We start from the raw sequence: 15,896 nt of genomic DNA, 5'->3' as shown, positions 1-15,896 counted from the left end.
TCTTTACGATTTCCAAGAATAATGATCTTCCTAGTTAAATTAATATTCAGCCGTATGATAATTAAATCACCTTGTTTAAAGGCAGTCTATAACGATTAACGAGACAGCGTTATACAGAGTTGCCAGATGTACGCTATCTATCGTATTTGTTCGATAATTATCCCAATGATACGATGGTCGATATTAGGTGGAATCGCACGCTAATAATACGATCCAAAGTACGGTTGCTATAAATAGTAAAGTTTAATTACCCACCTTAAATATTTATTGTTTATTTTATTTTTCAATCAATTACCCACCTAAAACCATGATACATTTAATGTTTATTTTATATTTCAATCACTTTGGCGTTTAACCGACTTGTTTCTACACCTACGATTCTTATTTTTCAAATACGATCCGAATCGAATCTCCATACGATAATTCGCTTTCAATCTGGCAACTCTTACGTTTATAATGCGAATACGATTAGACGCGATAAAGGCGCGTAAATCGAAAACGCGTCCGTATTCGTTCGGCGAATTTTCAGGCGGGTAAAAAAAAGGGGGGGGGATTAATTACAAAAGGTAAAATGAAAGTTGTTCGTTTTACGTGGTTTACCGCTTCTCTCTCGGTGTTGATGGTATCGTCATCGATGTATCCCAGCCTCCTCATGTGCTTCAGATAGGTGGTCGTGATGGGCATGCTGTAGTCGATTTCGGGCGGGTCGACTCCCAACTCGTCGACGGGCGAGACTCTGGGCTGCGCGGCGGCCACCGTCGCCGACGACGCCGAGTCGGGGGAGCTGCTGGGGTCGCTCTCTCCGTTGCTGTGCTGCGCCTTGGACGCTCGCCCGCCTTCGCTGGCTGCCAGGTGCATCCGCTTCTGGCAGTCCGAGCAAGACATCAAGAAGTGGGTCACCGCCTCGCGAGGCAAGAAGGCGTACGTCTCGGCTATCTGAAATAATGACGACGACGGGGAAAAAAAGAAAATGTAAAAGGATAGAGCAAAAAATGAAAGGAACAGTTACGTATTAAAACCCCCACGTCCCCCACGGGCCTGTATTCCCAATACGCTCTCATAGGCCCACCTCCCGCCCACTAGTTTTTTTGTTGGTAGCTGGATTACGGCTTGAAAATAACGATTTTTATATATAAGGATCGTGGCAGATACTATGGAGAGATGGATGGACAATGTTTTCCAACATTGACTGTTTTTTAGGCGTATTGTACTCAAACCCTTTAGACTCGTAAAGCCAAACGGGGGAGACATCCCGTTTTTGGAGTTTTTATGGAGGTAAGGAGTATACCGCTAATTGGTCAGTAATTATTACTGTAATTATAGGCATATTATTATTATTATTATTGTATTCCTCTGTTTTCCTAATTATTGTGAAAAAAATAAATATGTACTGGCCAAAAATTATATCGTTACCCCTGTAATTTAATTTGCTTTAATAACAAAATACGAAGCAACTAATGTATAACATTTGCGTAGTTGGCTGGACACCTTCAATCTTCAAAGGCTATTCGCGACCGAAAACTATCGCTACGCCCCCTTGGGTTCGCCATTGAAATCTAGATAGGTAGCGGCAAAGCAGACGCTATTAGTTTTTCCTCATCGTTATTCGTAAATTTGACTTTATAAATAATGATACTTGCATTTTAATATAAATTTTGCATCGTCTGCTTATATTATTTAAGAAAAAACGTTCTTATGACTTTTTAATTTGCCGGTAGCAGACGCTAGATTATAGGTGCTACCTCGGAGAAGCTAGCGCCGTTACGCCACCTAGACTCGTTTCGGTCGCGAAATTTCCCGCCTTTCCCAAATTTTTCCTGATCAATTTTCGGAGATTTTCCCTGATTTTTTTAAGTTACAATTTTGAAAATTTTAATTTATATTTAAGTAAACGTTTTCCATTTACAACCGAAATGAAATTGAATAAATTCCCAGACTTTTGCCTAAGGTTTTTACAAGTTCTTTAAACTTATCAAAGGCAATACGACACTTCCTATCCTTTAGATTTTTGCTATTTTATCTTAATTTTACCCTATTTCACTTCATACTTTTCTTAGATTTAGAAATATCGTTAACTTTATCTCAACGCTAGATGGTGCCACGTATCATTAGGGGCTCTTTAGCTTTCGATTAATAAGATTCTAGTATTGGCGGGTGGCGCCATTTCGCGGTAAGAAATCTCTTTGAGGGCTCAGGGTACTTACCGCTTTGTACGTCCTTTTTTGTCCAGCGTGTTTCCCTCCTCGTCCGTCCATTTCGACGTGCACATCGTAGATGATGTCGTAGAAATTCTCCACCACCGCCACTTTCTTGTAGATGGCGCTCTCGTCATCTTTCACGTTACCAGCCTGTAAAAGCAACGTCAGAGAATCCCATGAAACAACTATAAACACCAAAGTGACCAAGTTTTCGATCATAAAGATCGCCTTTTTGAAGGTTAAGATCACAATTCTCAAGGTTGACGTTTATGACAGTTTATTTTCAAGATAAACGTTTTGAAGGTCAAGATGGCCATTTTCAAGGTTGAGATCGCAACTTTTGGCACCCCTGGTATAGACTGATACCATAAGTATATAATATTCCTCACATGCAAAAGTTTTACTGAGAGCTATTCACAAGACAGACTACATTACGGGCTTCGTCGCCGTTTTGCGTCCGCTTGCTAACTCGTCACACGTAGCTTTTGACAGCGCCTCGCTAGGGGGAGATTTTCTTATTGTGATGACGTCACTTCGTTACTAGCTCTCATTAAAATATTCCCCAAAGTGACAAACTTATGGAATAATATTATAGACTTATGCTGATACGCATTTGTTACGAGGAAAGATTATCTCACCAAATGACGTCGCAAACTGAAATCTATAATTTTAAATTACCGAAAAATATTAATTTTATCGTGTTTTTGTTTCATATCGAATCCTTATTTGAATTTTTAATTATTGATTTTTACATAAATCGTTTAAATCGTCTAAAATAGATTTAGAAGTTGTTTTCCGTATTAAATCGTTTAAAATAGATTTAGAAGTCGTTTTCCGTAGTAAATCGGTGAGTATTAATTTTCTTGATAATAACAAGAATGTATTTATTTATACCTAGGGAGAATGTCTATGTCGAGACGGTTCTTAGCCTTTCTCTCAACCCACCCGTTGGTCCCCCCAGTACGCTCCTCCGCTTAAAATAAAACGAATAGTCCCGGTATTTCATTGGGTGCTTAAAATTTACGTCACCTAACGCGATGGTAATCAAACGCCGGTGACGTTTTGTCTTTCCCACCGCGCGAGACCGGGGTAAGACGTTCAACGTGCCCGGCGATTGTCGCAACAGAATCATTCTTCCTAAATATAAATAAATACATTCTTGATAATAATAATAATGAGAAAAGGCGCCACCTTAGGCCCAAGTCATCGAACAACCTTTAATGCCAGGTTTAAATGGGTGCCATCTCGTATAAATAAAAACAATTAAATCGAACATTTAATATCCTCCCTTTAAATATTTTTTTATCTGTGAGCAATTTGTGAATCGTATTTAGACAAGCAAATGTTAACTGAAGACTCCTTCCAGACGAAAACCCATTAATAATAAATGGAGACAGAAGGTTTCAGACGCAAAGTTTAAAACTCCCAAAATAGAAAATACGGCGACCTCTACCATCATAAAATCGAACTAATATTTCACTGTGTTTTGACTAGGCAACGTTGAAATTAAGATTACGTGAAATTGGTTTTCCTTGAGATTTTTCTTTACTTAATTTGTACGATAATTTGGACTTTTTTAACCTATATTTTAGTAAAGATTTCCTATTTGCACCCAAAATGAAAATCCCTGACTTTTCCCTTATTTCTATACTAATTTTTAAAATACCCTGACTTTTCCCTGATTTTTATACTAATTTTTAAAATTCCCTGACTTTCACAAGTTTTTCCTGATCATCTCCAGAGATTTTTCCTTACTTAATGTACCATAATTTTGACTTTTTTAACCTATATTTTAGTAAAGATTTCCTATTTGCAACCAAAACTAAATTCCCTGACTTAATTTCCCTGATTTCTGTACTAATTTTTAAAATCCCTGACTTTTCCCTGATTTCTATACTAATTTTTAAAATGACCTGACTTTTCCCTGATTTTTATACTAATTTTTAAAATACCCTGACTTTTCCCTGATTTTTATACTAATTTTTAAAATTCCCTGACTTTTCCCTGATTTTTATACTAATTTTTAAAATACCCTGACTTTTCCCTGATTTTTATACTAATTTTTAAAATACCCTGACTTTTCCCTGATTTTTATACTAATTTTTAAAATACCCTGACTTTTCCCTGATTTTTATACTAATTTTTAAAATTCCCTGACTTTCACAAGTTTTTCCTGATCATCTCCAGAGATTTTTCCTTACTTAATGTACCATAATTTGGACTTTATTAACCTATATTTTAGTAAAGATTTCCTATTTGCAACCAAAAATAAATTCCTTGACATTTCCCTGATTTTTATACTCTTTTTTTTTTAAATTCCCTCACTTTTCCCTGATTTCTATACTAATTTTTTTAAATTCCCTGACTTTTCGACCCACATTTAAATTTCCTTTCTTTTCCAGGAATTCCAGGTTCTCCAGGTACACTCTGTTTGAAAAGTCTTCGACAGCTGAAATTTTTGCCCTCTTTTTAATTCTGCTAGAAAACTATAATAGATAGCTCGATGAAACCAATTGCAACTTTTATTTATTTTCCAATATCTTTCGTTATTTATCGGTTTCGTCCACCAAAAAATAATAGTTTGGCGGGAACCGTCGAAACTCATTTTTGACAACTGTTTAAATATTGGTTCTACGGCACTGACTCGCGCGTTTTTGAATTCACAATGGTCGTTTCATATTTAGAAAGTGGAAAAATTATCCCTCTACAACCAACGGTTGAGAAGTTATCGCGTTTCCAAATTGTCATCGAAGTTGCGTTATTTATAATCGCTTGATGAATTTTAGGTGTTTCCTAGTTTCGAGGAAAGTTTGGAAACGCTATAACTTCTCAACCGTTGGTTGTAGAGGGATAATTTTTCCACTTTCTAAATATGAATCGACCATTGTGAATTCAAAAACGCACGAGTCAGTGCCGTAGAACCAATATTTAAAAAAGTGTCAAAAATGAGTTTTGACGGTTCCCGCCAAACTATTAATTTTTGGCGGACGAAACCAATAAATAACGAAAGATATTGGAAAATAAATGAAAGTTGCAATTGGTTTCATCGAACTATCTATTATAGTTTTTAAGCAGAATTAAAAAGAGGGCAAAAATTTCAGCTGTCGAAGACTTTTCAAACAGAGTGTACTGTGGCAACCCTGGAAGAAGCTTACTAAAAATCGTCTCAAAAACTCATTTGATTTAAATCAAGGACAACCCTAATCCAACGTTAGCAATCTAAAATTAAGTTGTTTCTAAATTTTTATCTCCTCCAATATTAAGGCTGCCATCTAGCGACTTCGAGGAGAACTGCGTTTACCTGGTTAATAAGTAAAAATCATTTCGTTCTATTGTCTTTAATAAAAAAGAGAAGTGGATGGACTGTTTTGTTTGTCCATTTCTTTGGGCGCGTGTCTTTGTCCGGCGGGCTATCGGACCCCCTCCTCCCTACCATGAGTCCATGACCCCCGCGCGCGCCCTGTTTTTTCAACCCCAACCAGCGGCGTCCCCTCATTCGGCCCCTTTTTCATTTCATTCTTTACAGTAGCGATACGCACTGTGTTATGTACTGTTGGGCCTGTGCGCTGTTTTGGTGGGAAGAGAATCGATCAGGGGGTTCCATTTAGAGTTAGGTCTCCCCATTTCACTCTCTCCTTCCCAACCCAACTGGAAGAGTTCGAATTAGCCCCTGAGGAAACTTATACAACTAAATAATTTAAACTGGCTGTGATGGTGACGTAACTGGTCAAACTAGTCTTTAATCTACGTCAGGTTTAGCGGAGAGCAAACGAATTAAAATTTCATCAGTAATTTCCAATTTGGTTCGTTGTTTCAACCTAATTTCGAAATATAAAGTCAAAAGCTATGACTTCCGGCTGGAATTTGTCGTGGTTGAAATTGGATAATTGCTCAAAATCATCAGTTTGAGTTTTGGAATTGATAAAATAAAATAAAATTTGGAAATGGTTCAAAATCAATAGAGACTTGGCACTCCATAGCTTTGGCCATGGCCGCCATTGTGGTCATATTTTTCTCCCCACGATAAAAACTATTGAAAAAAAAACTGACGTAGCACTGCCAAGTCCCTATGGTAGGTGTTTTAAAAATTATACCAAATGAAGGATTGGAATTTGAAAATGGTTCAAAATCAACGGTAGTTTTTTGTAAATGGTTTGAAATCGAAGGTAGAATTTTTAAAAATTGTACAAAATCAAAGGATGGACTTTGAAAATTGTACAAAATCAAAGGTTGGACTTTTAAAATGGTTCAAAATCAGAGGTTGGACTTTGAAAATTGTTCAAAATCAAAGGTAGCAATTTTAAAAATTGTTCAAAATCAAAGGTTGGACTTTGAAAATTGTCCAAAATCAAAGGTTGGACTTTGAAAATTGTTCCAAATCAAAGGTAGCAATTTTAAAAATTGTACAAAATCAAAGGTTGGACTTTGAAAATGGTTCAAAATCAGAGGTATCAATTTTAAAAATTGTACAAAATCAAAGGGTGGACTTTGAAAATGGTTCAAAATCAGAGGTTGGACTTTGAAAATTGTTCAAAATCAAAGGTAGCATTTCTAAAAATTGTACAAAATCAAAGGTAGCAGTTCTAAAAGTGTGCAAAATTAAGGATTGGAAATATGGTTAAACATATCTCGTAATTGTTTGAAATAACTAATTAAAATCTTCCACAGATTTGACTTGATTATTTTGCCGTCTTTTACAAACTTAGAAAATCTAAGAAGAGCTTTTCTATAAGTAGTTTTTAATTATCCCTTTTCTTAACGGATAAATCTCTAAAAATAGTATATTTCCCGGAGTTGGTTTCGGTTACGTAACGCAAGGAAAACGCGAGTGGGAACGTGGCCCGCCTTAACTCGGTTCGTATCTGGAGCTAGAGGCCAAGTATACTCCTCTCTTGTCGGCTCCCCGGAAAAAGCGATCAAAACAAGTTGCCATCAAGCAAAATAAAGCGTGGGGCATTAATTTTGCTTTTTTAGCTAGCAACTTCTTAAACAAAATATCGCCTTAAATTGGTGTTGGCTTAGTTTGCTAGAAATATTAACAAGAACGAAAATGAATTTCCGTGGTATCCCGAACGTTTTACAGGCAGACGTATTAATTTTCGTATATTTCTTTCTGGCTTTCGTTACTATCCGCTCGTTGTTTTGAACCAATAGAGTCTTCAATAAAACATCTTCAAGGAAATACCCAAGAAGTAATATTTCCGAGAGTCAGGACCTGCAAGTTACTGTTTATATTGTGCTTGTTGAAATAATGGAAATAAGGCTTAACAAAAACATACTTCGACCAGTTGCTTCCCGAACCAACACGAAGCGATTTCTCACGCTGGTTTCGAAAACTAGTGATGTAAAAAAACGTCCAACTTTGACACTCGCGTTGAAGTTTCTATGTTAACCTACGAACAAAAATATCTCTCAGCGATCAGCGCCCCTAGCGGAAAATTATTTTTAGAATAGTTTTTGCATTGAAGCCAATATAAAATAGAGCGTGGCGCTAAACGCCCATAGTTTATAGCATGGTTTAAAACGGGAAAATCCTTGTTCATGGAATTTTGGCGAATGGGTTGGCCGCTATTGCGCGAGTGTCAAAGTTGGCCTTGTCTAAAACCAAGCGATTTTAAGAGTATGTGTGTCATTTTAGTCGCTTTATAATTTGCCCGCGCTCCGCTGGATGACGCCACGTAAAAAGGCCAAAAAAAAGGGAACCCTTCTAGATCAGGATTTTTTTCTTCGAGATCAGAGAGGTAGGTGCGGCTGGGCACGTGTACATCCGCACGTTTTTCCACCCCCCCCCCTCCCTTCTCTTGGTCTCTCTCATCCGAACTCTGTTCAACTCTCCATCCTCCGATTCTGGCTCCCTCTGGCGGCGGTGTTTCCTTCATCGTCCACCTCGCATCCAACTTATTAGAGTCGCTTCTTTTCGCCGAATGAGGGACTAAAAGTGTCCTCTAACTCGGGCCGTCGCTGGGAAGGAGACGAAAACAATCACGATGATCATTTAAAGGCGCGCGGAAATAAATAAGGAATACACTTAAAGCTAGGGTTGCCGTTTAGCAGTGTTCCTAAAAATCCACCTTTTTGGAAAAAAGTCCAGGCCATTGGCAAATAGTGGAAAGTTGGCCAAAAGTGTCTAATAAAGAAAAATTGCATTTCAAAGCTTAAAAAAGTAATTCAAATAAAATTTATATGAAGTTTAATGTAAAAATGTCTTAGTTTACATTGAACTTACAATGTTAGAACTAAATATTCCAAAAAAATTAACGGACTATTTTAATGTTAATCAGAATCGGAATATTCCAATTCAAAAGGTTATGCAAAAATTTTAATGAGTTGTAGGGGTGAGTTGAGAAGTATGCCTGTTTTTCCCATTTTCCTACGATGACTTAAAAGAGTGCCAGAGAGCTTCAAAGTGTGGCCTACTAGCCCCTGGAAGTAGGCTGCAACAAGCGCAAAATCAAGCAGCAGGGAGTTTAAATACTGTTTAAGTTATCTTTTTACGCTGGCTACCTCGATTTGTTTACAAAGTCCTTTTTACACACAATCCTAAGGATTTGTGTGTATTAGTCTCACGTACAGTGTAGCCGTTGCCGCCGATGTCGCCGTGTCGCGCATACCTCTTCAACGGTTAGGGCTAGACGAGTCAATGATATCTCGTTCGGATGTACAGATATTTCCATTGATAGCCTTTCATAAAGTTTTCAAATCGGAGCCCAAGAAGTTGGGAATTTGCCCAATTTACTATTTTCGGTGATTTCCTTTATGTGGTAGATATTTTGTTTAAAATTAAGTCCGATAACCTTAAAAACATATTATTGGATAGGTTAGGATTCAGCGACCCTACAACTTCGGTTATATCAGTAAATATTAAATTTAAGAATAGTTTTCAGGGTAATTTACGGGACCCCAATTTTCGTGGTTTTATATTTCCGCCTAAAAATCTACATATTTAAGTCCGATTTTCATGAAAGTTATATTTTTGAATAGCCGTGGTTTACATTTAAACTAGAATTACAAATACGTTCCTTAAATTTAATTCTAAGTAAGGTTTTTTGGGCAGCGTATACGGACCCCCGCAATTTCCAACATTGTAAATCCGCGTGTTTATAGAGGTCCACGCGCCCGTTTCCCTCTGGCGCTTTCAACGTATGAGCAGAAGTAACAATTAAGTATGACACTGATCGGCCTAGTCTTCGGCGTATGACCAGAAGTAACAAATAAGTGTGATCAGAAGTAACCAATAAGTGTGATCAGAAGTAACTAATAAGTTACTAGAAGAAATAAGTGACACTCAACGGCTGACTAGTAGTAAGAAATAAGTGTGATCAGAAGTAAAAAATAAAAGTGACACTGATCGAAGGAATCTTCGATGCTTTCACAGTATGACTAGAAGTAACAAATAAGTGTAAATATGTATATATGCATAGCCGTAACCAGGGGGGGGGGGGGGCAGTCGGGCCGTGCCCACCCTGAACCGTATGGTTGTATGTACAATTTTTTATTTATTTTTTATTTTTTTCCATTGCGTGCCCACCCTGAAATCAAATCCTGGTTACGGTGTTGTATATATGTGTGACCGTGGATATACTTTGGTTGCGTTGCAGGTTGCTGTGAATAGCTCAAACAAACTTAACACATTAGAAGGATTGTGTGTATTCTGACCGTCGTACGTCTTGTTTACCTATCACACGAACCCAAACCTTAATGTTCGCATTTTCCACGCCAAGCAAAACAACTTGCTCAGAGCACGCGAAAAAACTTAAACGAAGCACGCGTTGAAACACGCCGAAAATTGTTCAGAGCACCCGCGATGGAACATGCGAAAAAAATTGCTCGGAGCACGCGAAAAAAACTTGCTCGGAGCGCGCATTGGTAGAAGCCAAAAAACCTTGCTTGAAACGCGTATTGTAACAAGCAAAACAACTTGTTCAGAGCGCCCACGTTGGAATATGCGAAAAAATATGTTGTAAGCACTCATTGTAGCACGTGAAAAAAAACTTTCTCCGAGTGCTTTGGTCGGAGCGTATAATGGAACAAGCATAAACACGTGGTCGGAGCGTATAATGGAACAAGCATAAACACGTGGTCGGAGCGTATAATGGAACAAGCAAAAACACGTGGTCGGAGCGTATAATGGAACAAGCCAAAACACGTGGTCGGAGCGTATAATGAAACAAGCAAAAACACGTGGTCGGAGCGTATAATAGAACTAGCAAAAACACGTGGTCGGAGCGTATAATGGAACAAGCAAAAACACTTGGTCGGAGCGTATAATGGAACAAGCAAAAACACGTGGTCAGAGCGTATAATGAAACAAGCCAAAACACGTGGTCAGAGCGTATAATGGAACAAGCAAAAAGTTTTATCGGAGCACGATGGAATAAGCAAAACCACTTGCCCCGAGCGCATTGGAGCCAACCACAAAACTCGATCTCGATCCGTCGATCTGTCGGGAACACGTGAAAATAATTACTTTTCGACACAAGTACTGACTTTCGAAAAGCTACAAACACAGATAATCAAAATTTGCAAGTGCGAAACTAATACTGTCGTGGCCCTTGGTGTTTTTCTTATTATCGCGGTTCTGTTTACCTTTTCATAACTTTTATTGGAGAAAACTTTTCTGAAAGACTTACTGGGGGGTTCGCCGTTTCTAGCCCCCTCCACTCCCCGGTTCTCTAGCGTATCGATTAATTGAATTTACAAGTTCAGAGATGGCGCCCCAATGTCAACTCTCATCCTGAAACGAGATTGCGAAATTTTTATTCGACCGTTTACGAATACTACACTTTCCAGTTTAAGAGAGCGGTCACTAGATGGCGTGGGGAAAAGATCAAAATAATGCGTTCGAAATAAACCGAAATTGAGCGATATTAAAATGAGGTGTCTGCGCGTGGTTTTTGGGTCTAGTGACTTATTGAAGACTTGGATTAGGTTTTACCAAAGAAAATATAGAAGAGGAATTGAAGACTTGGATTAGGTTTTACCAAAGAAAATATACAAGAGGAATTGAAGACTTGGATTAGGTTTTACCAAAGAAAATATACAAGAGGAATTGAAGACTTGGATTAGGTTTTACTAACGAAAATATACAAGAGGAATTGAAGACTTGGATTAGGTTTTACCAAAGACAATATACAAGAGGAATTGAAACTGTAACTTATTTCTTGACGTTTGAAAGCTATATGACTTTTTGCCATAAGTATATAACTATGTACCATTAGTGTGCCAGTTAGTTACTGATAACTATTTGTGAAATGATGTAGAATTAACGTCATTACCAAAATAAAAAACGCATCTAGCATGAAAAATAGGAAACAGAAAAACCAGTTATCATCGGATGGTCCTACGCCAAGACACGCCTCCCTGCATTAGCCCTGATTATTCGCTATTATTACCATCTAAATCAGCGTTCATACAACAGGTGGAAAAACGATTTCCCTGATAATTCCCGGTTTTACCACTGATTTCCTCCCGATAATTCCAGGTTTTTCCACTGATTTTCCCCTGAGAATTCAAGGTTTGTCAACTGATTTCCTCCTGATAATTCCAGGTTTTTTTCACTGATTTCCCCGGTTAATTCCAGGTTTTTCCACTGATTTTCCCTGATAATTCCGGGTTTTACCACTGAGTTTCCCCTGATAATTCCAGGTTTTTCAACTGATTTCCCCAAGATAATTAAAAATTTTCAACTGATTTCCCCCTGATAATTCCCGGTTTTCCCACTGATTTCTTCCTGATAATTCCAGGTTTGTTAACTGATTTCCTCCTGGTAATTTCAGGTTTTTTTCACTGATTTCCCCGGGTAATTCCAGGTTTTTCCACTGATTTCCCCTGATAACTCCGGGTTTTACCACAGATTCCCCCCTGATAATTCCACGTTTTTCCACTAATTCCCCCCTTTTATTTCCAGGTACAATATTACCCAATGTCTTAATACTTATTGGGATTTCAGTTTACCTTTATTCTATAATCATTAGATAAAAAAATCAACTCTAAAATATTCCTCATTTATACAAAAATTTTCCTGATTATTGACCAACAAGTTAATTTTCTGATATTTCCCTAATTTTTAATCATTCATTTAATTCACTGATATTTCCTTGATTTTTGATCATCAATTTAATTACCCGATATTTCCCTGATTTTTATGAAGTTTAATTACCCGATATTTCCCAACTCTTATTTTTGGTCAACCATTTATTTCTCTGATTTTTGGTCAACAATTTATTTCTCTGATTTTTGGTCAACAATTTATTTCTCTGATTTTTGGTCAACAATTTATTTCTCTGATTTTTGGTCAAAAATTTATTTCTCTGATATTTGTTCAACAATTTATTTCTCTGATTTTTGGTCAACAATTTCTCTGATTTTTGGTCAACAATTTATTTCTCCGATTTTTGGTCAACAATCTAAATAACCGATATTCCCTTTTTTTGTTCTGACGTTAACAGGGGAAGAAAATTACTCTTAAAAATGAAACTCCACAACTACAAAATATGTGAAATTACAGTTAAAAAAGGTAGATAACATATTTACATTTAGTCTTGTTCAAACTAAAAATATTAGTCTTAAATATTTGGCTAAAAAAAAGAGGTTTCCAACACATTATGGAAAGACTTTCCAAATTCACACGAAGCCACTGCGTTTCTTAGACGTGTTCAAATTTTTCGTCTAGCGTAATTTCGACTGTGGAAATGAAGAAGTTGTGAGAAAAATAAGATGGACCTTTCTTCCCGGGATATAGTTTCGGCTTAGCAACGATTCCAACAAACGCTATTTTTACTATTTTTACAGCGCGTGACAGCTATAGCGGTAGCCCTCAGTTTCCGTCGGCACCCGAAGCGTAAAGTAGCGGTATGAAATTGAATCTATTTTAGAAGGCAATTTGAGAAAAGCAACATACGTTCGAGAAGCGACTCGCGTATATATGATATCTCTTAAGGTTTAAGCCTCGGTTTGAGATCTCTATGGGCGGAACTGGCGCGAAGACTCCATTTTCTTTCAGACCGTCCCGGGCCTTTCAGAACATGTATATCGATTTTCGTATCCTTAGTTTCACCTTCGCGGGCGGGAGAGGGGGGCCAGAAGCGGATTATTCCCCCTCCCCTTCGATGCCAGAAGCGGGCTCCCCCACGGTGCCAGCTTTCAACTTGTTTGGCTCTTCTCTCCGCACTCCTGGCGATTCTTTTTCTCAGGACTTCTTCTACCTCCACGACTGTACAAATAAGAAAACTAACTGCTCTCTAGCGTGGGCTCCGAAACAGGGATGAAATTTAAAGATACGTGGATATTTTCGAATGGATTTAGTAAAATGTTTTTAAATATTCCAATGTTTTTTTTTAATTTGTATCGCGGAATTGTTATTTTTACTAAGATTGTATTTATTTGTTCGTAGGGAGATTGACTATGTGTTGAGACGATTTCTAGCAAGGCTCCTGATTCACCTCGTGCTCGATGAGGAAGCTCCTTCCGAGGGGTAGGACAAACGTTTGTATGGGATTTTGAAATCCAGGATTTCACGTTGGATTTCGGATCTCCTAACTTTTCTCCCGGATTTCGGGATTTCTCGTCCGATTTCCGATTTCTTGTCGGATTTCGAGATTATGAAGAAATCCAAGATGAATTTCGGATTTCTTGGAAAGTGTCCGGGATTTCTTTGAATGTCCGACGGCTCCTACCCTCTAAAAATCCAATAAGCACCGTTTCTCGTTGGTCCCCTTAAGGCGGGTGACGATTTCAACGTAGTCATTCTTTCTAGCGAATAAATAAATTCTTCTTTAAACCTATTTGTCAGCTATCCGGTATTATTATCCTACAATGCAAATTCGTACCAAATATTTCATTGATCGTTTATTTTGTAAATATTGCAATTCGTATTTGACCATTAAATAAGTAACTTGTTTATTTAATTTGTACAAAATGGTTCAATTGTTAATATGTTCTAATAAACACGTTGGTTTATCTACCTTTGATCCATCTTTTCATACTTTTAAAATTCATAATTCGGGATTGCTATAATAAACCCTTTCATAAAATATTCAGGAAAAATTCCCTGACTTTTTTGCAAATTCTTAAAATTTTTCCGACTCTTCAGATCTATTTTGAAATTCCCTAGATTTTCCTCCGTCTTTTCAGATCTATTTTGAAATTCACTGAATTTTCCTCCGTCTTTTCAGATCTATTTTGAAATTCCCTAGATTTTCCTCCGTCTTTTCAGATCTATTTTGAAATTCACTGGATTTTCCTCCGTCTTTTCAGATCTATTTTGATATTATCTGGCTTTATCCCTTCTTTTCAGATCTATTTTGAGTTTTCCTGGTTTTCCTCCCATCTTTTCAGATCTATTTTGAATTTCCCTGGCTTTCACCCCGTTTTTCCTATATATTTTGAATTTCCCTGGCTTTACCCCCGTTTTTTCAGATCTATTTTGAAATTCCATGACTTTTCCCCGCGTCTTTTCAGATCTATTTTGAAATTCCCTGGATTTTCCCCTCATCTTTTCAGATTTATTTTGAAATTTCCTGGATTTTCCCCTCATCTTTTCAGATTTATTTTGAAATTCCCTGGCTTTTCCACTCATCTTTTCAGATTTATTTTGAAATTACCTGGCTTTTCCACTCATCTTATCAGATCTATTTTGAAATTCCCTGGCTTTTGCCTCGTTTTTTCAGATCTATTTAGATTATCATTATTGCATCTTAAAGGGAATATAGCCTCGGGTATTTCGTGTGGAACGTAACGTTTCCAGCTCTGGTCGCTCTTGCCTTTGGATCTTCGATAAAGATTACTTTGCAGGTTAAATTCCCTTTAATTACCAAACGTATTAAGTACCTTTGTAACAATGTCAAAAATTTGCATCGAAAAAATTTGTTAGAGAAATCCGATCGGAGTTTATTAGCGTAAGAAAAAATTCAAATGGGGAGCATCAAGTAATTGTTTCGGCGTGGTTTCTTTTTCAATTGCCACTCCTCGCGTATTAGGGCTGCCATCTTGCGGTTTAAATCGGCAGTGAAGCGAGCCGATTGTTGCTTTATAATTTAGGTGATCTCTACGCGTACTCGGTAAACCCGGGCGAGTCCAGACATTTCGCATTAGGTTAAGTTAACCGATTGAAGATCGCGGCTGAGAGAGTTCATATTAGAACCGCTCGCGCTTATGGACAAGCGCGGCGAAGCGGCTGACCTTTAGTCTACCGCTGTTGACCATTAACTCGACTCTAGACGTTCCCAACGACTCTCTGTAGTACTAGAACTGGAAATGTCTACGCCGCGTTGTTAAAGTATCGAGTTTTATAGTTAATTTTAGAATTTCGATAATTTAAATTAATCACGGTTAGTTTTAGTGTAGGATCTACTAATCCTCCTGATCTGTCGCTAACCCCTTTGCGGAGCCGCTGAGCCCGGGCCCTGGTAAACCCATCATTCCGGGCCACGAGAGAGTCGCTATCGCTGCAGGATTATTATTATTTACAGAGATAAATGTAGGGCCAGGGCCCGAACCCGGGCCCTAAGGCTACACTTACCTTGGTAAATTGTACCCCCTACCTCCTATTTTCATCTCTATCTCGTAGGGCCTAAACCTTTGTTCTTTAATCTCATTATCATAAAATTAAATATATGAATACCTAATCTTACACTATTTTTCCATTCCGAAAGATTTTTGGAGGAAATATTAGCTCTAGTGTTGTGAGTCGGAAAATTT

General features: G+C 37.7%; 1 protein-coding gene across 4 annotated transcripts in view; it reads right to left on the bottom strand.

Moving 5' to 3' along the window:
* LOC149936406 (nucleolar protein 4) overlaps positions 1-15,896 on the bottom strand; it is a 50,839-nt gene that overhangs the window by 9,160 nt on the left and 25,783 nt on the right. For 3 of the 4 annotated variants that reach the window (XM_090154514.1, XM_090154516.1, XM_090154513.1), the window contains exons 2-3: positions 2,205-2,348; positions 592-936 (exon numbers count right to left, since the gene is read on the bottom strand). In XM_090154514.1, coding sequence (XP_090010640.1) covers positions 592-936; positions 2,205-2,348 — 489 coding nt within the window. The remainder of the gene's footprint in view (positions 1-591; positions 937-2,204; positions 2,349-15,896) is intronic. The other variant, XM_090154515.1, reaches the window with a different exon arrangement.

The sequence above is a fragment of the Leiobunum rupestre genome, chromosome 7 (genome assembly GCF_980474605.1).
Source record: "Leiobunum rupestre chromosome 7, qqLeiRupe1.1.hap1, whole genome shotgun sequence".
NCBI classification, from domain to species: domain Eukaryota; kingdom Metazoa; phylum Arthropoda; class Arachnida; order Opiliones; family Sclerosomatidae; genus Leiobunum; species Leiobunum rupestre.
This window is presented reverse-complemented; position numbering and strand designations above follow the sequence as displayed.